Source organism: Gasterosteus aculeatus, chromosome 5, assembly GCF_964276395.1.
Source record: "Gasterosteus aculeatus chromosome 5, fGasAcu3.hap1.1, whole genome shotgun sequence".
Lineage (NCBI taxonomy): Eukaryota > Metazoa > Chordata > Actinopteri > Perciformes > Gasterosteidae > Gasterosteus > Gasterosteus aculeatus.
Genome location: NC_135692.1, coordinates 1,177,856 through 1,201,886, shown reverse-complemented (window position 1 = coordinate 1,201,886; position 24,031 = coordinate 1,177,856). Strand labels below are relative to the sequence as shown.

Sequence of the window (24,031 nt, the reverse complement as noted above, 5' to 3'; positions counted from 1 at the left end):
TTATGTTTTCAGCTCCACATAAAAATATTTTAGTAATGCTAAACTTTGCACATCTCCTTGCCTTGCTCCAGTCTGATCGGTCCAGATTGATGCAAACTGATGAAGATGCTGACTGATCTGTTACGTGTATTTGTGTGCTGCTCTCAGAAGGGAATGCGCTGCCTTGGGTGTAAAAACTGCACAACTCATTTTTAGCTGTATAGTTGCGACTGCTGTATAAAGGCTGAGCGGAAGATAATCAAGAGGGAAGTGGAGCAACTTTGAAGAGACAACACTACACCTCACTATGTCTGTAACCTTTGTTGACTGATGCCCAATCACAGGCTCGGTTGTTCCTGTCACAGAAGAAATGTGTTGGACTTTGGAAGTTCACCCACTGTCAAGAGCGGAAGTGTCCTCAGTAAATAAGTGTCACTTTGTCTCATATTTCTGTGTCCAGGCGGTTTTGGTTGAGAATCCCTGCCGTTGATGTAGCTGGATTACAACTCTAATATCTTGATAGATTGGAAAGTTCTACCTCATAGAGGAGTGTGGATTCACAGCCACCGTGCAAATTCAATAGTGTATTAAAAATGCAGCTTTCCAGCTGTTATTGGTTGAATGCTTCCATTTTAATTATTTTTCCATATGTCAGTCTTGTTGAAATGCAGCCAAGCCGCAGCATCGGAGAACTGATTACTTGAGACAAAGCCTCCTTCCCTGACTTAGCGTGTGGCGTACTTCTTTACCTCGCTAAGCCCAACTTTTAATTCTGCCCCCTGCAAGAAGGGAAATTGGTTTTCATGGCAGGCCATTATTGTTTTTATGAATATGAAGTGTCTCTAATGTTGGTTTCATGTTGATGTAGGGGGGGATTTTCTCAAAAACGTTTTTTTTACTGTGCAATTTCAGCACATTACCAAGTAAAAAGCCACTAACTGGTTTGCTCCTTATGTAGAAAGTTTGCTGTAAAACAGTGACGAGCTAGAAGGTCACAGGGACCACCAGGAAAAAGGCTCACAAAGCACACCGAGCATTTGGCCCGCTAACAGCTGTTTGCCTCTAATTTGTCCTTTCCGTTTACTTTTTGTGAAAAAGCTGGTGATATAAAAAGAGCCTCTCTAAGTCTTAGTGCTTCTCTTTGATTGTGAAACAATCTCCTCCTGTTTCTCTGAACGAATCCGGAGCTGTAATGATGATAAAGCCCACAAGCAGAATCATCATTTCCAGCCCTTATAATTAACACTCTGGGCTGATGAGGCATAAGATCTAAACATCTGCCTGTGAAAACCTTTGGTGTTGTAGGTACGCAGGGAAAGAAAGACGCACTGGTGAGTAACTGATTCATACAGTGACCACCGTACCAACAAGGATGGAGAATAAAGTCTGTGATGCACAACTCATATTTACCATCAAATCAAATGCGCAACATTCTTGTGCATCTGTTATTATGTAAGTTATTTTCTCCGGTTTTAGCTGCAATATTTAGACTGGCAAAACCTTTTATCCTCGACATATTACTGATAAATATCTCTGGAAGTAGAAAAAGTCGTCTACATGAGCTAGTACTGAGCCCAACTAGTACTGGGGAACGATTCTTTTTTTTAAAATTGTGACGATTCGCATGATTTTCTGCAATTAATCGCATTTTAATGCGCAACATTTAAAAAAAGTACTGTATTCCACACTTTATTTTAAAAGTAATAATATATGATTTTTGAACATTTTCTCAACATGTGGCTAACTGTGCTAGCGGCACTAACAGGACAGACTACTGGCAGAGGGCTGATTACCTGAGAGGGAACCACAAGGTTGGTCCTACACGTCCAAGATGGCCCCGTTGCTCTGGACGGCGTTAACAGCTGTAACTGGTGTATTATAAAGGTTCCGAATGGCGGCCCGCTAATCAGTGGGGGTCATGATCACGTGCACAATACGCACGAGCTGTCCACGGGCAACAAAGGACAGCTGTGATATCAACACACACAGAGGAAGAGAGACTTTGCTATTAGGTAGCTATTAATATAGCGCTGTAGTTAGACGTTCAGAATGTTAAATAACGCTCTGTTAAAGTGGAAATACTTAAGCTTTCAGTCACTGTCCCATTCTAACAAAATAAATTTAATATAAATGAGCGTCTTGCATTTAACCGAGGCGCTTAGCGTCAAGGCCACTGACAAACACGTCGCAATTCCTTTGACTACTTTATTCATCAATTCAATTCATTAACTAAGTGGTTGTGTAGCTGCAGCAGTAGGACATGTGGAGTTTGCATTAACTACTTTATTGTGAATGTTACCAGACACCAGGTTTATATTACTGTGGATATATTCTGTTGTAGAACAGAAACTGTCTTTTAGATTTCTGCATTAATCTCTCCTCTATTATGAAGAATAAAACAGATTTTCTGTGAGGTGTTGCTTGTAGTGAAGAGAATAACAACGGACCCGTCCCTGAATGATCATGGTCTCTGACGGACACTGGAAGCTGGACGCTGGAGGTTCAGTCTAATAAACACCAGCGTGTAACTGCCGCTACTCACTTTCTTGTCCGTTACAGTCGGAATGTGAAAATGACTTTAATTCAATATTGCATATGAACAAACATGCAGCACATGCGTTGTAATCAAATGGATAACTCAATAAAACCTACTTACACAAGTGAAATTGTAAAGAGGAATGTTGGCCAGGAAATAGTTTCTTTTCTGCTCTACGTTAGAGAAGTTGGAATCCACACAGGCTCTGTGCTCGCTGTCTGTTTCTGATTGGCAGCTCGCTCCTACTGGGTGTAGCTGCTCAATTCAAATTGACGGAGAGGTTCAAGGGAGGTGGCACCGCCGAGCTGATGGCCAAGCTCTCTGCGAAATAACCAAAGAGGAAGCGTCAATAAGGTCTTAGAGAGAGCAGGGACGCGAGGACGCGAGGACGCGAGGAGGGAACTCATTAGTGGAAAGGAAGATCAAAACAGATTTCGAACGTCTCAATCCCTCGGCCTGTTGCTGTAGCTTCCTCTACTCGATATGGCGGCGGTGCCTTGCTGTATGAGGACAAGAAGCAAACATTCTGTCGGGTTAGTTTGATTAACATCGTGTTAGAAAGAGTGACGTGCTGGTTTTCTTATTCTAGTTTGAGCAGAGAGCAATGGAAGATGAATTGGACAGTTGACAGAAGTTTTCTCCATCCTCATCCACACAGGCCAGTCGAGATCCGCCTCATTTCAAGGAATGAATGAATGTCTGGGTATCGAGAAATGAATACAAGCGCAAACACCTTTTAGCGTTTCTCCAAATTCAATCAGAACTTGGAGATGTTGAGGTCAGTGAATGACAAGCCACCCTACGATTCCTGACGCTCGGGTATCCTCCAGATTCACTGCAGAGGGACATTAACGCCTGTTACAAAAGAATATGAATCGTCCTTTAGAGTAAAGAACAAACAGCGTGATTCTGTTCTCTGGGTCTTATATATTTGACAACTTGCTCCCCTACTAACAAACTCACTTCAGCATGTTCACTCAAAACTGAAAAGAAGGCTCTGAAACAAAATGAACAAATATCCATCCCTTGCGAATGCATTAGCAGATGAAAGGAGGTTGGCATGAGCTGCTGAATTGGGTTTCGGTTCTGGTCCCAGTCTTTGAATTTCAAGCCTTCTCACATTGGGGCTTCCCCCTCCTCGTTCCTCCTCTTCTGCGTAGCAGCACACGCACGAGGAATTTAGTCCACTGTTTAGTTTTAATAGATTTTTTTTATGACAGAACGTGAGCAGTGAACACCGTCTCTGGTTAGAGACATTGGTGAATATCTGAGAGCTGTTAATCCACTGCGAAAAGAAGCATGTCGAGCCTTTGAATCCAAGCCTTTACCTTTAAAACCTTTCCTTTTTAACAGGCCACTCAGTCCTTGCTGCAGTTATTAAATTACACCGTGGCAGTTATTTGGATTTGTGTACCTTTAACCTGCTTCATCAGCCATTGTCGCTCCCCAACAGCTGAGAATCCAACAAAGCACGACAGGCCAGACAGGGGAATCTTCAGGAGGAAGAGATGAATAGCAGTTCTAACCCCTTTAGCATATTGAAAAGCATGACATTGTAATTTCAACAGCCATGTCCTTCCCAGAGTTGCTTTGAGTGACAATTCAGTGGATATAAATAGTTCTGCTCAAGGCATTTTGAGCATGTGTGAGACGTGGAAAAAAGGCTGGTGTTGGCTTTGCAGCGCCGACATCAAGCAGCTGAATACCACCACCCTGCAGAGCCAACTCCTGTCCTCATGTGTGATCTATTATTCATACTGAAGATGCAAAGACCAAGACTGGGAAAGAAAGATAACTTGGTAGTTTCCACCTCCATCCAGCCCCAGCCTGTATTACTACGACCATGAGGCCATTGTGTGTCAAACAAATGGAGGGATTGCTTTGTGTTGTGGTGAAGGGGGAATATGTTGTACACAATGTGAATGTAGACATGCTATGCCCGTTGCATTGTGCATATGATGATGCCTAGTCCGGATCAAATTAAAACCAGTCTGGATTGGAATTAAGGTTCCAAGGAATTTGGGAAATTTTGACCTTTTTTTAAAGATTTTTTGTAAAAGCATGAAACAGGGAACCTAAATGTAGTTGAGAACCAGACCATGCAGCTGTCTGCTTTTGAAGAAGCTGGTCTGTCAGCTCGTCTGCCAGAAACCTAAACGTGAAATGTCACCTCGTATATTGATTACATATTGAAACTGAAGCCATGTTCATTTAATACCAAGGTTATTTGTACACAGTCGGCTGAGAGTAGGATGTATGTACACAACAGAACACACCATTAAATCCCCCACCATTAAATAGAAGTCGAACCGGCACCCTGCGCCGTTATCTTTTAGAATTACTACTTATGAACAAAATGTAAGGTAAGGTAAATACAGTTACATTACCCCACAGTTTATTCCCGTTAATTCCCCTATTTTCCCATTATTTCCCCATGGGCATCAATAAAGGATACTTTCTTCTTCTTCTTCAAATCAGTTTCCAGCAGATAAAAAATGAGTTTGGTGTTTATTTATCAGCCTTTCTTGATTTTTGATCGATTCTGGCCAAATCGTACTAACTACTAACGAGTCGCCTAAACCATTGGTAGTAAATGCTAAATTAATTACTATGGCACTTTTCTAATCTTCTGACCACTCAAAGAACTTTAACACTTTACGTCGTCATTTATCCATTAACCCATTGATGACAGGAGCTCCCTTATGGATATATCAGTAACTAACATTCACACACTGGAGCCACAGTACAAGCACAACTCCAGCCAAAACCCTGGTGCTTTACTTGGTAAGAAATAGTAACTCCACACCCACCAGGTGCTAAAACAACAACCCTCCTCCCCCCTTTCAATTGCAAAGAAATCCTCATATTATTGTAGACATTGATAAATGTTTCCTGCTGTTGTGATAATCAGAAACCATTATCAATTTACAGCAGGCAATTGTTTCTTTAGCACCTAAACTATTAGCTAATTTCACTTTTACAGATGGTAAACCATTACAGGGCAATCTGTTCTTGTTGCTTTCAATAAATGAGTCCTGTTATAATTTAATTTGCTCAGCTGAGATGACCAAACTGCTTTTATTACCCCTGCATGGATAAGGGACCAACATTTTGTGAGGTTTGGCATTTAGCTCCAATTTGAAAACGTATTTGTGTTCATGCGTCTTTGCTGTGCAGTGCGGGTTCTGAACTTTTCTCTCAGCAGGTCTCTCTAATTATTGCTCATAGAAGTTACCAGAATGCAATCTACACGCACGGACTGAGGGGTAATAGACAAACGGGCTGAGCTGGTATATTTGAGAGGCCGCTTCGATAGCGATAAATAATGCACTTCACCCAGAGGCCCATTGGGGAAAAAAGTGTCTAATAAAGGGTTGTTCCCACATTCATCAACCCAGCCTGTTAATCCCACGCTGAGTGAGGCATGGAGGTATTTCTGTGAGTTGGTGTTATTTACTGACTATTAATATCATTTCTATCGTGGGTCGGGTATTATAGGAGCACACCAGTCTTAAAAAACACATTCACTATATTTTCCCTAACATTCCAACAATTTTCCTTTCATATTGGAAGAACAATACATGGAAGCCAATGGTCACCGTTTAGTCTGTTGCAAATACTGAAAACGTCAGTAACTCCACTGTAACTGATAACACAAGTCAAATTAAGATTCTAGAGCCTGAAAATGGTATTTTATACCATACAGAAATGACTGGAAACCAATATTTGCATGGAGTGGTAGTTGTTGGCTGACATTCATTTTGTGGCACTGTAACACCACTGCACCATGAACATTAAGCACTAAAGTAAATTTGTAAACTGGTAAATAGATAACTAACGTTTATGTAGCACGCTGGTCTGTTGAAATGGAGATTCATAATGGAGATAAAGCAGCTTCTATGGCAGATTCCTGCCATGCACGTCACATGCCGCTGACTATAAAGTACGCATGCAGTAATCGGCAAACCCTCGTAACGCTTTTAAATAAGGGAAAGTTAGAAGCATGCTGCCACTTTTGAAAGATCTGAGCTTTCCAACCCCTTTCCAACTGAGTGGAGGAGTTTTCTGTACCTTATTTACTTCACATTTGGCACAGTGCACCGCAGAGCTAGTGGGAGCCGCGGGGAGTTGGGAACCCAGCTGAGACACTCTGACAGCCATTGGAGACAGAAGCCCGGGGAGGATGCAGTGGAGAAAAGGCTCCCAGCTAGCATACCTGAGAGCACAGGAGTGTTGGGCGAGGCGTCCTGATGTCCCAGAGGAAGAGCAGAAGAAAGGAACAGCTAGCTCAAGGGAGAATTCTCATCAGGCACATATGGCAGAATTAAAAATCGGTACGCCGGCGTAGAACAGAAAATATCTTTGGAGATATTGCTTCTCCAAACCCTCCAGCAATGCTGACAGTAGGAGAGGAGGAACAGGGAATACATTTGCTAACAACAACTGAGATAAGATAGATTTTATATACAGACAGTAACATAGAGCACATACATTTCACACTGCCCGTCATACAAACACCTGTGGTGTAGACAAACATATAAAAAATAAAATAAAATACATAATAATTAAATTTGTGGTCATTTAGGGCTTTAATGGACGGGGGACAAAGGAGTTGATTCTGCACTGGGGGACTCTGAAGCATCTGCCTGAGGGAAGAAGCTGTATCCAAGGTGGAGGACATGGGTGGGGCGAGCGATGATTTTCATGGGTCTTTGTGTTAGCCGGTGATCTGGGCTTTCAGTTTCACACAGAGGTTACCAAACCAGGCCTAGATACCAAACCGGAGGATGCTCTCAGCTATGGCATGGTAGAAGAAGAGCAGCACTTTCTGGTTGAATCCAAAGACCTTCAGCCTATGAAGAAAGTGTTGCCGCTGTTGGACCGTAGAGCACACATGTTCTTACCTGAACCCTCAGGTTGCTCAGGTACCTGTGCTATGATCTGCTCATGGATAACTGCTGGTGAGTGGTGGACAGGGTTTATTAGGGACAGGTGTGATGATGATCTTTCCATTGTGTTGCTACCTCTTGAAAAGGTTTGTGGTATGGGGCAGAGGTACCACCTGGACCTGTGGCCTTGTTGACATTGATTCGCTTAGAGACCATGTTGATTTATGGTCAATCGCTAGCTTGTCCACATCATCAGTAGCAATACCATCAAGCACCATGTTGCATTCAGCAGGGAATATTTCATATCGTATTTGTCAAACCGCCTGTAAAAAACGTTCAGTTCATTTGCCTTAGCCAGTTAATCTACAATATGTACGGGTTTCATATTGGTGGCTGTTTTCATGAAGTTCCATATTTTTTTTAGGGTTCATGGCCTGAGGTTTTCCTCTATTGCCTCCCTATGGTGTTCCCGAGCTTCTTCAAGCCTCTGGTTCAGCTCCTTTTGTGCAATCTTTAGTGGTTCTTGTTAGTTGTCACCTCCTTTGTGATGGAAGCTTTCCCAGCTGGCCAGCAGACTCGGCCGTATTCTGGCTGAGTGTCGACTTGCTCGGCTGTGTTCCGGCTCGATGCGGCCAGGTGTGAGACAGATGTAGTTGTTACAGACATGGCCCTTATCTGGCTCCGACATGGCCACCGGGTTTATTGCCAACTGCACTAAAACAGGTTCTGACCCGTTGATGGCTGCCAGACATGGACCGAATCTGGCATTATAGCAACGGGCCTAATCTGGTTGAGACATGGCAGCCGGTTTATCGGCCACCAGCTCTGAAACTGGTTCTTTGTAAGTAAAAGAAGTGTGTTTTTGTGACCTGGAGAGAGCAGATGAGGCAGAACGGCCTGAAACAAAATGCTTTGGTGTAAAGTAACAACGGGGCCGCAGTCACTTTAGGACATTTCGGTCCTCCGTTAGATTTATTTACAGTGTCATTGTAAAGGCTCTTTCAGTTCTCCTGATAATAAACTGTTTACTGAGGCTCTATGTTGTATTCCAGCGTGTACAGTTTACCTCCATTTTAAAACCCACAATTCCTCCACTCCACAATTTAGCTCCCTTTACTAAACTGCCCCTATTCCCTTGATGTGGCATTGATCTGTCTTCTCACAGCATTGTCTCTGCTAGTCTGACCAGCACCAATATTGCATCAGGTTCCTCAGAGTCTTCCAGTCATCCATAGAAAAGTAATACACATCTGGCCTGTCTTCATATCTCGGAGAGGATAGTCACACAGCGGCCAATCTCACCCTACACCTTTATTTTCTACACCAGGGGACAGAAGAAATCAAATCATAGTATTTGGTTGTTTAAAATTTTTTATTAATCACCATTTTGCATTATTAATCACCTCTAACATGAATTAGTCATCCCTGGTAATTAGTGTTTGGTCCTTCAAGAGAGAAGGTGAATATTTACTAACCGGAACTTAAATTGAATTATCTCTCAAACCTCCGAGCAATCTGACGCACCTGAACCGTGTAGGTCACGTTTTGGGCCAGATTGGACCAGATTCTGTCCCAAACGCCATCTTTTGGTTGTTCCCTTCCCTTCTCAGTCTCTCTCCTTATTATGCTGGTTTATCACATAGCAATCTAGGGTAGTTTACGATATTAAATTAAACAAGGAGGACTTAGCCGTGCAGCGGCCATGATGCCCTTTGGGAAATATAGTAAGAGATGGAAGGCGTTTATGGAGGATGATATCTTCTGTGCAGGCAGCTCATTGACCTCAAGCCTTTAGCTAGCCCATTAGCATTTCAGCTATTACTGACCCATAGTTGTGCTTTTGTTTGACCAACCTTCTATTAATGAACTCTCAAACTCAAAACCCACAGTAACAAAGAATGGAATCTGATTAACGCAAAATGATAATGGTGTTTTATTCGAGCCATCTAAAACAATAGAGCTACCAATGGCACGGCCTATTTCTGGAACGTCTGAGCCGTCAAACAATGTCCAATGTATTAACCCCAGCCTGCCATCTTTGACCTCACACTAATTGAGGAAATGTAATTTCACCATTAATTTAAGTAAAGCAAATCTTCTCAATTTGTCTTGTTGTCCATTGTCTTACTGTCTGATGTTACGCACTAACCGCCAAGTCAAATTCCTTGTATGTGTAACATATTTTGGTAATAAATGTTCCTGATTTCTGATTGGTAGACCACACATTTGCATGCCAAACGATTTAAAGGATATATTTCTTTAAAATAAAAAAAGAACCGTCTTATGTAAGCGCTCTTTGAAGTAATGCCCCATAATAATTTAATAAGGCATCACTAATGTACTCTAATTTGTTCTAATTTAATTATACTATGCGATTTGATGAAAGCAGATGTGCAGAGAAATAATACCCTTTTATACCAGCCAATAATTATGGTTTGCAAAGAAATTAGATCTGCAGTATCAGAAAAGAAGTAATTGTTTTATTTTGTGCTGCAGTTTAAATGATGTTTTTGTTAAATATATCCACAGTGGTTAAACCTCATTGCACTGGAAATAATAGATGTGCACTCAGCTATATTGTTTATGGTATGGTTTGACCAATCAGATCTCATCGATGAGTTTCACCAAGAGACAGACATCCTGCGCAGAACCTGCAGTAGCACTGAAGGCCGCGGATCAGTCTTTTGTTAGCCTGACCTCCCTCCTCTGGCAGATGGTGATGCACAGAAATCCATTACTTCTGCCAATTGATTGAACCGAGCAATCAAAGATCAGTGTTGTGGCAGAGGGAGCCGGACGGCTCCGCTGCAAAGGCGCAAGCAGAGGTGTCAGCTGCTGGCCTACTAATCCCCCCGCGTTGTGAGTAATGGCCATGAAAGCAATCTGAGGTTAAATGCATCATCTCTACGGACCCTCAATCAACCTGACTCGCTGTCATGGGACTGAAATGCATGCCAACGGGAAATATGACACTATTTTAATAAACAGAGGGTTCCACGGCTGCAGAAGATAATAATTACACACCCGTATAAAGGCCCATTGCGGTTCATCCATTGACACGTACGTTTCACATATTTGGAGGTGCATAGTTACAATGCTTCACTAGTTTACAGAGCATTACAATGCCGGCCTTCTGCCAATGGGCCGTCCCCCCACGTGCAGCTCCCCTCCTTGAGCTGAAAAAAGATAATATTAGATTATAAAAATTATCAATATTTATAAAAAAAATGTGCAACATACAATTTAGCCAATCAGCGTCCTTGAATAGGGGTTGCAGGTCAAGGCCGGTATCGACAGGTGGATGACATAAAGAGCACAGATTTTATCGCCATTCAAGCAGACGAGACGACCGACAGTGTACAGTACATATTATATCATATTGATTATCATTTGATATACAGTATTATATTATACTCAATTGCTTGTATGGCTGACAAAAGTAAGTTTGTCAAAGTTGTTTTTTTCATATTGAAATAAACATTAAATATTGAACTGCAAAGTAGTTTATTAATTAATTAATTGTTTTGCATTAAATCAACTTGGGATGTTTGCTGAAAATGATTCAATTACCCGACCTAGAACCTTTTCCACTGCCTACTGACAAACATTTTCCACTTCAGTCAGCTTTAAATTCATGACCCACATGATATCAACTGTATAATGCTGGCAGAAGAAAAGAAATGCCTCACTTGCATCCCATTGAAAATACATTAATCAGATAGTTTCATGTAGTTTTTCCCATTCAAGCCACAAGCGAACATCCTCCACTTTTGATTATGAAAGGAAGCAGGGAAATTTCCCTGGTTTGCTTTACAAATCTGGGAGATTTGGCGGTGTTTGTGTTGCAGTTTTGTGTGAAGTGACACTGTATTGGTAAAACGATGGTAAATTAGGGTTGTAGCTGGTTGTCGACATCATCGGCACAACATTTTATCTCATACTATTTTTTGTCCAGAAATGGGTTTGGATTCTGGGAATGCACAATGCTCAATAGAGATGAAATCCAGCCAATCAGACCAGTTAGATGTAGAGATACCACGATGACTCCGCCCCCTTACGGTCAGAAAGAACACTGGGCAGAAAACAGACGCACGAGCGAGGAGGTTCAAGTTCCGCCAGTAAGCAAATCGCTCGCGCGAGACGGACGTTTGTTGTGCGAGACGGACGTTGTTGTGCGAGAGGGACGTTTGTTGTGCGGGAGGGACGTTGTTGTACGTGAGGGACCTTGTTGTGCGAGACGGACGTTTGTAGTGGGAATGTTTGATTTGCGCGCACATGGACCTGATTTGCGCTCTCGGATCAATTTGCCTTCATAGAAAACTGAAAATGGACAACAACCTCGAGGCCGGAAAAACCCCCGTAGAGGACACGCTTCATTTTTGGTAAAGCAAAACAACCAACAATGTCCCATTAATCCCATTAAATCGGATGATGATTTATGTTTCTACACATCTAAAGTATGCAATATTTGTCACTTTGCTCCAACATCTCTGGAACTGAAATAGTGATTTCTTCTCAGCGAGAACATTACTCAATTTGATTTTAGGATTGCTCCGTCAGATATCGCCTGGCTTTCCTCAGTCGCTCACATAGAATACTGATTGCTCTGCAGACACTTTAGCTATTTACCTTAAACAATGAATACATGAATACATTTCCACAAACCGAGTCACTGCTTGCAAGAATTCGGAAGACTTTTACAGCTCAATAGAGAATACTGCAATCAAAAATATTACTGTTTCATTAGAAGCACTATCATCTCATGGCCATGATGTTCAAAGGAGTGTCTTCAATTCAATATATATAAATATATATATATAAAATAAATGTTTGGAAAACACTTGTGACGGTATCCTGGTCAACATAGTTGAATGATAACAACCTGTGACACACAGATTGTGTTGTAGTTTTTATGTCTCCCTGTCGTGATTCCTACAACTTCATCATAAACGTTTGTTTCTGTGGGTTTCCTGCTGAAATGACTGGTGGTATTTCATGAGGACAGTCTGGAGTTGCCATAGTTGTCTTGATGTCCTCCCACACTACTCGCCATGCACAATTACTGTGTTTTACGAACGTCCTGTAGTTTTACATCGGTGCCACACTCTTTTCCATCTCTTAACTATTCCTTTAACTGGACTCCAAGAGAGGTTCTTTGGGGGTGTTTGAGAATGAATGAGATCACTGTACGGTACTGGACCTGCCAGCCATGCTTGTGCTAATAGCGTCAGTACACCATTTGTTTGCAATGACAATGCATACACTAATGTTTAGCAGATTTTATATTTACCAGGTTTAACTTTTTAGTTCAGCCTTTTAGCATACTGACTTTTGGTAATTAGCATTAAGCTGATCAGGGAAAATCCTTAGTTTTGTAGGTATTTGGTGAAACTAAAGAACTTCTGTTTTTAGCCTCACGCAAAAACATGATCATCAAAGTCAGGTATTAATAATTCAATCCAGATCTGTTGGATGAAAGATAAACCAAGTAGTAGTAGTGGTAGTAGTAATAGTAGTAGTAGGAGAGTAAGTACTAGTGTTATGGATTGTTGAATTGAAAAAGAAAGCAAATGCCAAAAGGAGAATCTTACTCTCAGTGAGACTCAATCATGATGAAATAATAACATGCCAACAATATGGTGCTGTACACCTCATTCAGGTTAACCAACCCAATTGGCCCCTCCAGTCCAATTTGGAGAGCTATGAAATTAATTACAATTGCTCTGATAATGACTACAAGCTATTTTCTCAAATGTTTATATAGCTATATTGAATTTATTCTCTGAAGGAAGTCTGTAGCCCGTGGCTGCTCACTAAATCAACTTCACTAACTCATTACCAACAGTCACAGTGTTCTGTGCCAACAGCAATTAAGAGACAACTGAAAGGAGAGGTGTCCTTTGGCCTCTGTTCTGCCAGGAGACTGAAAGGCTTTACTAGATTTAGCGGAATGATGACATAGCAATGAGGATTAAAGACTGAACTAAATCGTTTCTTTGTGCTTGAGGCTGTGCAGCATGCTGCCTAAATCACGACCAGGTATATAAGGCGCCTCTTAAGATTCAGTTTGTGAGGTTTCAGGACTGAGACTCAGGCGCAGTGCAATAACACAACCAATATTTCTTTTTGCAGGTTGTCTGGTCTTGACTGACAATATACTGTTCCTTTGCACAAGTAGTTTGAGGAGGATAGGTGTGTGGTAAGAAAATACATCAGGAAGTAACACTATATGATGTTTCTGTGAGTTGTCACATTATTCAAATTTTTATGCTCTAAAAGAATTTGCTTTTTGATTAACAATAATGTATTGATGACCCAGAGGTAGAGAAAAAACATAGATGGTGTGAAAGGTCAAAAAGGTTTCCTGACGCGCAGAAGACTGGTTAAAATTCATACAATCCTTTGTCTTTTTTTTATTCCTCGTTCAGCCGGTAGGTCAGAGGAGACACAAAATACATCACTAATTATGTCAGGGTTTTAATCCAACTATCTCCTCTGTCTTTAGTATAAACTTTTCTACTCATGAAGCCAATCCTCCATAGTCATAACCGTACCTTTTTATATATCTTTTTTACTTAACTCCAGCAAAATGATAATTAAATTGTAACGGTGGGCCTTTGTCCCCCTTTAAGAAGCCTTTATCTTCCTAAATGACTGGCAGTTGATTATGAAAAACCCAACATTTTTCTATATTTTTCTCCTACGTGAAAGCGGTCCACCCACACAGTCGACTTTTGTGCGCGCTATTGTTATGGCTCCATTGTTAATAATTTTAGAATTAACTGGCTGTAATGACTAGAGACTGGATCCCCTGCTGAGCCAGATTGTGCTGTTGAATGGGGAGCTGAAAGAGTAATTTATGGATGGATGTGTGTGAAGGGCTGGAAAAACTGAGACTGTAGCTTTCGAGGACGAACATGCCTCATTATTCGTTACTGCCAAAGAAGACCGCCTAATAAAAACGTTTGTCCCGTGTTAGTTAGATTTTTTAATACAAGGCAGACATCATCTGGTTAAACAGTGGCCACAACGGACCAGCAGGTGAAAAGCTAGCTTTTGACATAGAAACTGACCCAGGTTCTGTTGGACCTCCCTGGAATAAATGGTATAAATGGTATATGTATACATCTGCAGAAAAATGGTACAAGAACCAGAAGAAAATCTGGAAGGTTTTCACTCTACCACACACTACACTACCATTCCACATACAACAGAAGGTTGAGGATGACATTTAAGAGATGACCATCTCCACCATCGGTCTCACCTATTGCACCTCCCAAGCCTACGGACCCTGATATGTTCCAAGTTAGCACAGCTATAGAAAGGGAACTCCCACCATTGACGATGTGATACATAAGTTAAACGGAGCAACTGGGTTTTCCAAACTGCATTTGAGAGCTGGATACCACCAGCTAGAGATTCCTCCAGGCAGCAGGTACATCAATACCTTGGGTTGAGGTACTACAAGATACTGAGTTTTGGTCTATCTTCTGCCACTGAGGTATATTTAAAATGTTATATGACCGACACTGCAGTATCTCCCCGGTGTGAAAAAACTTGAGCGACAACATCATTGCCTACAGAGCCTCCCCGCCCGACCATGACAACAACCTCCGAGCACTGTTTCACAGACTCTAACAAAGCGGTCTCACACTCACACACTTGGGAAAAATGTGGCTTCAGCAAGTCAAGGCTTGAGTTCTTTGAGGTGTTTCTGCGGATACCAAGAAAGTCATTGCAGTTCAGCACGCTGCAGACCCCCAGAACTCAGTGGAAATCCGCAGTCTGCTGGGGATGGCTGAATAATGCTCTAGGTTCATCAAAGACTTCTCCTCCATCTCAGAACTGCTGCGCAAAAAAGATGGGGCTCCAGCCCTACAACTTCAAGGTGGAATACAGAAAGGGAGCTGACAACCCAGCTAACTATATGTCTCGTAATCCCAAGTTGTCTCAGACAGGTGACAGTACTCGTGCAAGTCAAGCCACACCTAGAGCCATGACACTCAGAGATCAAGGCAGATCTTCGGACTATGACTGCTATTTAGTACAAAATCATGACACCGTTTGGTGGTCCGATGTGAGTAGAACTTCCACAACAAGTCGCTGTATCTTCTAGGCTTGATGGAGAGAAAAAACAATGGCGGAAAGTTGATCAGTTTCAGGGCGATAAACCACGCCTCTCTCTGTCGCGTCAGGCGCGAATACGCGATACACGCACATTGACCACAAACGAGAGTCCTGCGGCGCGTTTAGAGCGTTTGAGGCAACGCAAAAAATGTAACGCTAAAGGCTAAAGCCAAAATGAAATCTCATGCAGACTCTCATGCTAATGCTACACTCTGCTCCAGGTGACATTGTGCTTCATTGTCAATCCAAGCACAACAAGCTCACCACATCATAAAACGATAAGCCATACCCCATAAAGCTCCCAAGAATGCTTAGATTTAACAAATATCTGGCGTCCACAGAGTAACCTGTAGTCCTGTACTTACTGCACAAAAAAGACACGTATTATGGGATGTGTGTCTGGATGTTCATACTATAGCTTCCCTAGCGGAGACGCTCTTTTAAGTACATTGTAAAAAAAAACAACGTAATAAGGTCTAAGGACTGACAGCAGTGGCTGCCAAACAAAAAACATAAAATCAAGGTAAAATAACATCATTCAAAAGTGTGAAAACCATAAATGAAAAGGAATTTTCCTTAACAATTTTACAGAGAAACACATTTATTTCATAGATTTTTTATCGGAATTTAGTATTACGGTTAAACACTTAATAAAAGGTATATCACCAAAGGTTTTGCAGTAAAACACTATTATTTTACTGATTTGTCCTGTAACACATTGTCAATTCTCATGAAAGATAAGCTTTTCATAAATCTACAAGATTTTCAATGTTTCAATTAAACTAGGGGTTGGAAGCTTCCATCCATTGTCAAACCGCTTATCCTGCACACAGGGTCGCGGGAGGGCCAGAGTCCATCCCAGCCAACTTCAGGTGAGAGACGGGGTACCACCTTGGATTGGTTGCCAGCCAATCGCAGGGCTGACAAAGAGACAAAAAACCATTCACACTCACATCCACACATCTACAGGCAATTTAGAGTCACTAATTAACCTGATCACCAGAGCATGTATTTGGACTGTGGGAGGAAGCCAGAGTGCCCGGAGAGAACCCACGCAGACATGGGGAGAACATACCGACTCCACACAGAAAGGCCACCGGGAGGAGTCAAACCCAGGACCAGGCTGTGAGGCTACAGGGCTAACCACCACACACATACTGTATATATATACACACACACACACAATCCACACTATACCCTCTATTAAAGGTGTTTCATTGTAATACTACTGGAAAAATCTATGAAATAAATGTGTTTCTCTGTAAAATTGTTAAGGACAATTCCTGTAAATGTATGGTTCCCACACTTCATTCGAATTAAGTTATTTCACCTTAATTTTACGTTTTTTGTTTCGCAGCCGCTGCTGCCAGTCATTTGATCCTTATTTTACATGATTTGAATGTAATTTAAGAAAACAGTAAAATGTTCTAGAATAATTACAGTATTTTTTTCGTAAAAAATGAGAAAAAAAGAGATTTTTCATGTTAGCATAATACCTAAAATTAAAGTTGGACTGTTATTTTACAGATAATATCTTTATTTTTACAGAGATTTGTGAATAATAAAAAAAAAACCCAGAAAAAACCCTGTAAAATACGTTATTTTCCGTAAAAATCTTTTTTCACAGTCTAAAGTTACAAAGGGTTTTATGAATAAGCAGTTTATTTATTGTAATTCTGCAACAAATGGTTATACAAAAAAATTCCAGTTGTAGTCATCTGATGTCAGATAATGTCACGTGAAATATACAGTGGGAGAGCAGTGTTTTCCCGCACACTGGAGAGCTAGTAACGCTAGCAGCACTGCTAACAGCCGATTAACTGAGGCTCTTTTCATTATATTATGATGAGTTCAGGCTATCTTTAGTGAAAATAAGTATTGGGCCAAGGCAGATTATGAGGGTGTCATGATGTGTTCAAGTGTCTTGTGAAATGTATTTTTGGTTAAAAGCTTTAATAAATCCAGTTATTTGAAGGGGATGTTTTCACATAAATTAACATTGATTTTGTAGATGATGTTTGACCTGTTTACTCCACCTCTAAGCAGCTTTCATTACATCATTAAAAGTACTTTGTTTTGTTTTGTAGAAAACCTACGATGGCTAAATAAAAGGATAACATTCAGACAGCGTTCTAGGCAAAACTAAAATAAATTTGACCAGCTGTAAAATCAAAAAACAAAGCGATTGTATCTGCCAATATGGATCTATAAAAGTTATATTTGCTCCCTTTTTGTTCTGTGGTAATCTGATTGGTTACTTACTTAAAAAACTGTTTTCTGCCTTGCATCACACAATGTTAAGACAAGTTTGTGATTTTGGGCTTTACAAAACCAACGTAATTGAATAGAATAAGCTTATTTCTTCAACATATAATAACAATGTCCGTTTCAAATGATGTTTTATTCAAGGTTTGGCCTCTGCTTGGGCAGCACCAGTGGGAAGTTCATCAGGGTTGAAGCAAATGTCACTGTTGCCCATCCACAACACCCACAAAGGGTATAGAAAGGTTAGCTGTACTGAAAAACAAAATTGTATTAAGTTGAATGCAACTAGACAAGCTGTATTTTAGGTTTATCCAATGTGTGCCTTCTGTACTCCTCCTTTACCCTTTTCCCTCTTTGCTGCAGCATTATCCTCCATAATGAGCTTGTGGACAGGGGAAGAGAAATGATTCTTGAAATTATTATTATTATTGAACATAACAGCATTTTCTACTTTGATCACCAAGTAGTGTGTGGAGCACTGGAACAAGACACTCCCTGTCTTCATTGAATCTTTGCTCTCATTTCCCTCCTTTAATGTCTCCCTCCTCTATCAGCTTGGGGGTTGCTTCATGAGATGCAGTTAATGAAGACATTTCTTTTCCTGCCAGAAGCCTGGTAAACTTTTGTTAATCGCATCTCGATCGGCTTTCATTCTTTACTATCCCAACTCCTGATGAATATTTAACGCCTCTTTTAAAGCCACAGAAAAATAGAGCTTCAACCGAAATGAATCTGAACTACTTTTCTGGCCCAACAGCAAAAATCCTCCAATTTTATTCCTTTGCATTCCACACCATCTTGTTCTACTTATTCACAGGCAAGCCAGCAGTCGCACAGCCCTCGCTTTCACACACCCTCATAAGTGGCCACGTCTTCAGAAACCGTAAGTGAGATGCAACATTGTCAAAGCTTGGTGTAAGGTGCTGTGATCTAACGTGGAGGCTGTCGTGGGCGCTTATGTAAGCAGCTTTCTCAGGGACTGATAGCAATCCAACACCCCCAGCAGGGGAGAGGTGCTGTATGTTTGTGTGTGCCAGGTGAAGGCTTTGGGGTGAAACACGCATCCAGTTTGCTAATAGAAGCTTTGAATGCTGCATTTCAAGCTCAGAAATGAGCAAATTACAACATTACATGTGTGGCTATGAATTAAAGAGTAGTTTGTTTGAATGCGCTCAGAGCTGCCGGACTCATGAGCTCAATATATCGGCTGCCTAGAAGAGAGCGACGTGTCTCCCGCAGTCTTTTTGCTGGAATTTGGTTCTGAAAGACAAATCACCTTGCGTTGGCTCTGTGTATATTGTGAACACTTGACACTTTGCAGCTGACATTTTAGTGGGATGAGTCAATATCATTGACTTCAAGAGGCGCTGATTTATCAAGGCCAGTAGGGCTGCGGCTGGCTTGGTTCTTGTAGAACCAGTTACCTTGTGCTGAAATCTGACTGTGCTTCCCCTTCGTAGTGCGCCATCATAGTATAAACTATATGGGTTTAGGGGTAGCAGTGTAAAAGCACAGTCTCTTTTCCAATTATAGCGCATAAGCAATGCTGTTTACACTTTATCTGCTATCTAGATTCTATATTTTTTGGCCCAGCTTTAAACGTCTTATCTCTTAATGTTTCCGACATTGAGAGACAATTTTAAACCTTTCGATTTCCCTCCTCTCTCTTTCTGCATTACAAGAAAATTGCGCATCGAAATAACTGACTACTTTAGTTGGCAACGGTGAAATGAGACAATTATTTTGTCGTGCATCACTGAGGAAAATGCTTCTTCCAGGAGAACTCCTTAGCCTCACGCGTTTACTGCACACACAATAAATATACAGCATAATGAGTCAGGAGAGCTAATGCTTGGGCGTCGAGGCTTCTCGTCTCATTTCAGTTCTAAATAACCACACAGAGACATTTCGCCTTAACAAGAGCAAAGAAGATCCCACTGTTACAGTTCAGGGTTTAGTCTTGAGTTCACTTTGTCCACCAAGACCAACACTACAGGAGGACATCTGCATCGTCCTCATCATCCCCCCTCACCAGGCATACGGACAAAACCCCTGATGCAGGAGGTGACAGAGGGTCCTCTGGAGGAAACACTGCATAAAATGTCAGCCTGGCATTAAATATCTGATGGATTTATCATACCATCAATAATTATTGACTAAAGAATAAATGCTCACGGTCTCTGTGTAGGAATTTCCACTAGTCCTGCTTATCATATAGTAAGTTAATGTCATGGGTGCAATGAGTGCTGATTTAACTTCTTTATGAGGTCTAAACAACAGTATTACATCTAGAAAAGGTTATCAAAATATATGAGTCAGTCAGTCTTAATATCACAACTGCCAATATTAAAATAAAATGAATGTGTTAATCTGATTTACAGTTGAGATTTTTATATTATTAAAATGGAAAATATTAAATAAATCAATCATTGCTTTTTTGTTTTAGAGATATAAAAACAAAGACAGCAAGTTTACAAATCATCACACAGCAAATATGTGATTTATATAATGTTAACGCAATTTGATTTTAATAGAGATAATAAAAATAAATTAAAAAGAAGCAAACTGGAATGCAGAAAACCCAGTATATTATAATATATAATATTAGGAAGCAATCATGTTCTTTATGCCTTGTAATCCCTGTAAAGTGTTTGCTGATAATCGCTCACATTGGCTGCAGGTCATTCCGGGCTGCATGTGGGCTTTGTGGCTTATAAATTCAACTTTTTGTTCATATGAAAGCAGATTTTTAAGCTGTGATTTTAATGTACAAAATATATTCTTGTTTATCTGAAAATAAACAGTGCAAACTACAGTGGATGGAATAAAACATTGCAATGTTCATCTGTGTGCCCTCACTCTGCTGCTACTGATACAACGTGTACTTTAGCATCCTGATACTGACCTGCGATCTGTTTGTGAATTTCTCTCAAAGGGGATTTCCTGTAAATCTGCAGCTGCTATCAGTGCGCTGATGTGTAAACATCTGCAATTCATGCTCATGCGTGTATCTACCACAGCACTGCCTATACTTATCATGAATGTACTCCAAACTATAAAGGTTTATACGGTCTCTGGGTTTGAACTGGTGTGCGTTTTGTTCAGAGCTCTAGCTGGGTAACGCATCCCTGGGGCTTTGTGTAGACGTGTGGGAGGCAGCAGCAATGAAAAGCTTATAGTAAATCAATGGTGATGGATCAAAGTGCTGCATGGCTGGAGTCCTGCGGCATCAGGGTGCAGGAAAAACCTGGGACTTTTCCCCCTTCTTCTCCTCTCCCCTTACTCCAAAACTGCCTGGTTTATCTTCATATTCAAACTCCTCTGACTTATCCCAAACATTTGGAGGCATAGTGTGTGTGTATCTGTGTGTGTGTGTGTGTGTGTGTGTGTGTGTGTGTGTGTGTGTGTGTGTGTGTGTGTGTGTGTGTGTCTGGGGATAGACCCAGAGGGGGACTAGATGCTTTGTGTCAGGTGGCATCAGCCAAAAATATAAAACAATCAATATCCAAACACTAAAAGTCTCTTTCCCAGCAACCTGCTGCAATCTATTGCTGACACATGGGCAATATTTGACTCATAAAATACGTATCATTCATAAACCCAGCGATTGTCAAATATTTAATTGTCATAATTTCCCATTTTCATTTAATATAACAATAACTACAGGTTTCCCTTTGACTGTATTTTTCACTTTTATTACAAATTGAAACAATCTAATAAATAACAACTTGATCCTGTTTTCTTTCTACTGTGTATTTGCCCTTTGACATTTAGCCCTCCTATCTGTGTGATGACAGGTGTCATGCTACACAAAAATAACTGCTAAGTAAAAACGGATTGTTCAGACGAGAGTTGCAGATTTGCTAAGAAATAACACTTGTTGCAATTGGCTCATTCAAAAATACATCCCCATCATGTTCTGATTGCAGTGGCATACAAATCCCCATCTTTATTTTACACAAACACAAAAAGAAATGTGCAAAGAAAACGACAGCAGGCAGCTGTCGTCACATCGATCGATCGATTGGCTCTTATGGAAGAATGAATTACACTATGTCACACACACAAGAGAGCCCCATGCAGAGGACGTTTCCTGGATGATTGAAGCTCTCACTGGTTTTCAGAGCAGTCTCAACGGGTTGACGGATGCGCAGGTTGTGGAGCAGCCCGGTGATGGTCTACTGCCATAGTGAATAGTTCTCAATTCAGTTACACACACACACTTTATTTCCAATCCATTTTGGTTTTTCCAGTGTTGCTGGAGCTTTGTAAGAAACAACGGTCCGACCCTAACCCTTCACAGTGTATCGTCCTCAGCCTAGATGACGCCGTTTGAAGCTTGTTGGACAGTCCACTGAAACAAAGCCTATCTGCTTCTGTTCTAATCAGTGATGTGTAGGTGTGGGAATGGCTTTAAGGAAACGGTGTAAAGAAATGTACCAGAGTTTTGCATTCAAGCAAAAATCCCATTTCATGAGTAGAATGAGTAGCCTTTAATTAATGAAAACCACGCACACCAGGACATACTGACATACCGCCTGCTTGTTTTGTCAGGCCCACATTGATGTTTTTTCATCGTGCCTTGAAAGCAAACTTGTCCCATTTCACTCCTGTTGTAATCCCTGCCCTTTGAAATGTATGTTCTGAAATGTTTCACTGAAGCTTTTTCTGTGTTACCCGTTTCATTAAAATGACTGTCCTGACTTCTATGGTGTGCACAGTCTTCGACTGTATCCGTCTCAATGGAGAGGAGGGCTGGTCTCTAAAGGCATGGATAAAGGCAGTTTTGATGATGTTACTTTTTCTATTTTAAGAAGACATCAGATAAATCTGTGCTTATCCTTGCTTAAGATATACGGACCCTCCTCTTCCTCCTCTACCTCTTCCTCGTCTTCCGCATCCTCTCAAAAGAAGTCTGCTTTTCAACAGCCCACAAATGGACTCGGTTGGTATGCCATTCAACTGTTTGGTGAAATGGCTTTTTTCATTCCTACATCCCATTGAAATGCCCAACTCTTCCACTGTTGATTTTCAGAACAGATTATTACCTTTGAAGCCAGATTGCCTTTGGCTTTGTAGCGAGAGAACAGAGTGATGCCAGATGAGCTCTGTTGGAACGTCATAAAGCATTACTTGAATAAAATGGTCTGTTATTGCCTTTTAGCAAACGGGTCACCATAGACCACGGAGGGTTCACTGTCTATCATGCTTCAAAATGAACGGCAAATGAAGTCCATCTCGACCTCCAGCCCTTTTCTGAGACTATCGCGGCACATTTGTTAAGCGACAGAGGCAGCGACATGTCAAGAAACCACTTGGCCTTTGGTGGCTTGGGGTTGAGATAAAGAGCAATACTCACTGGCAATATAGACAGAAACAGTTTGCACTGGGATTTTATGCACTTATGTGAACAAGGGAAGCTTTAAATCAGCTCCAGTGATTATTGGACGTATCTATTAATGAACAATGACAATATTTTCAGTAGTTCATTGAAAATATTAAGTTTATCAATTTAAAACGTATTCGTTCATTGGTCTTAGCTCATTAGCAGACATGAGCTGTAGAACTATAGAAGATGTGATGACCTCAAACTAAAGGCCGCCAAACTGACCAAAACTGAGCAAAATTCAACTTCCACAAGCTAAATGATTATACATATATATATATATATATATATATACACACACACACACACACACACACACATTAGAGTCTTGGCTACAATATGCACTAATCTGTTTGAAAATACCCCAAACACGACTCCCAAGAAATTATAAAATATGATATGCAAACTAGTCCAGATGTGGAAATATGTACTTCTATGCACAGCGCCGTCTCGGCTTGGGTGTCACTGCCATTTCCTTTGGGGGCCTGTGTGGGTCTTGTGGTCGGGGGCTGTCTTGTGATCACTGGCTTATGTAGCGGATTCTCTCCCTTTGACTGATATTTCCCAAACAATATTTCTCCTCTTGTCTGCCCTCTCTGCCCCCCCCCCCCCCCCCCCTGCCTTTTTAATGTAGAAAGTGTGACCACCCGTGAGACATCGAGGCAACATTCCAGAATTAATAAGTCATTTTGGGAAAAGGGTTAAACGCAATAAAAGCTTCCTCACGCTCTGGGTTTTTGGTCCCCGGGTCCTTGTCTTGTGTGGACAGAGGAAAAAGTGTAAACTTTAGTGTAAAGTGCAAACTTCTTGATGACTATTTTGTGTTGGTCCATTACATAAAGCCCCAAC

At 41.1% G+C, this 24,031-nt stretch overlaps 1 protein-coding gene across 18 annotated transcripts in view; it reads left to right on the top strand.

Moving 5' to 3' along the window:
* The window catches only part of shisa6b (shisa family member 6b), a 52,968-nt gene that overhangs the window by 17,508 nt on the left and 11,429 nt on the right, over positions 1–24,031 (top strand). For 9 of the 18 annotated variants that reach the window (XM_078103198.1, XM_040176441.2, XM_040176435.2 and 6 more), the window contains one exon: positions 18,614–18,679. The exons of the other annotated variants lie outside the window; for them this stretch is intronic. In XM_078103198.1, the coding sequence (XP_077959324.1) occupies positions 18,614–18,679 (66 nt within the window). The remainder of the gene's footprint in view (positions 1–18,613; positions 18,680–24,031) is intronic. 18 annotated transcript variants of the gene reach the window in all.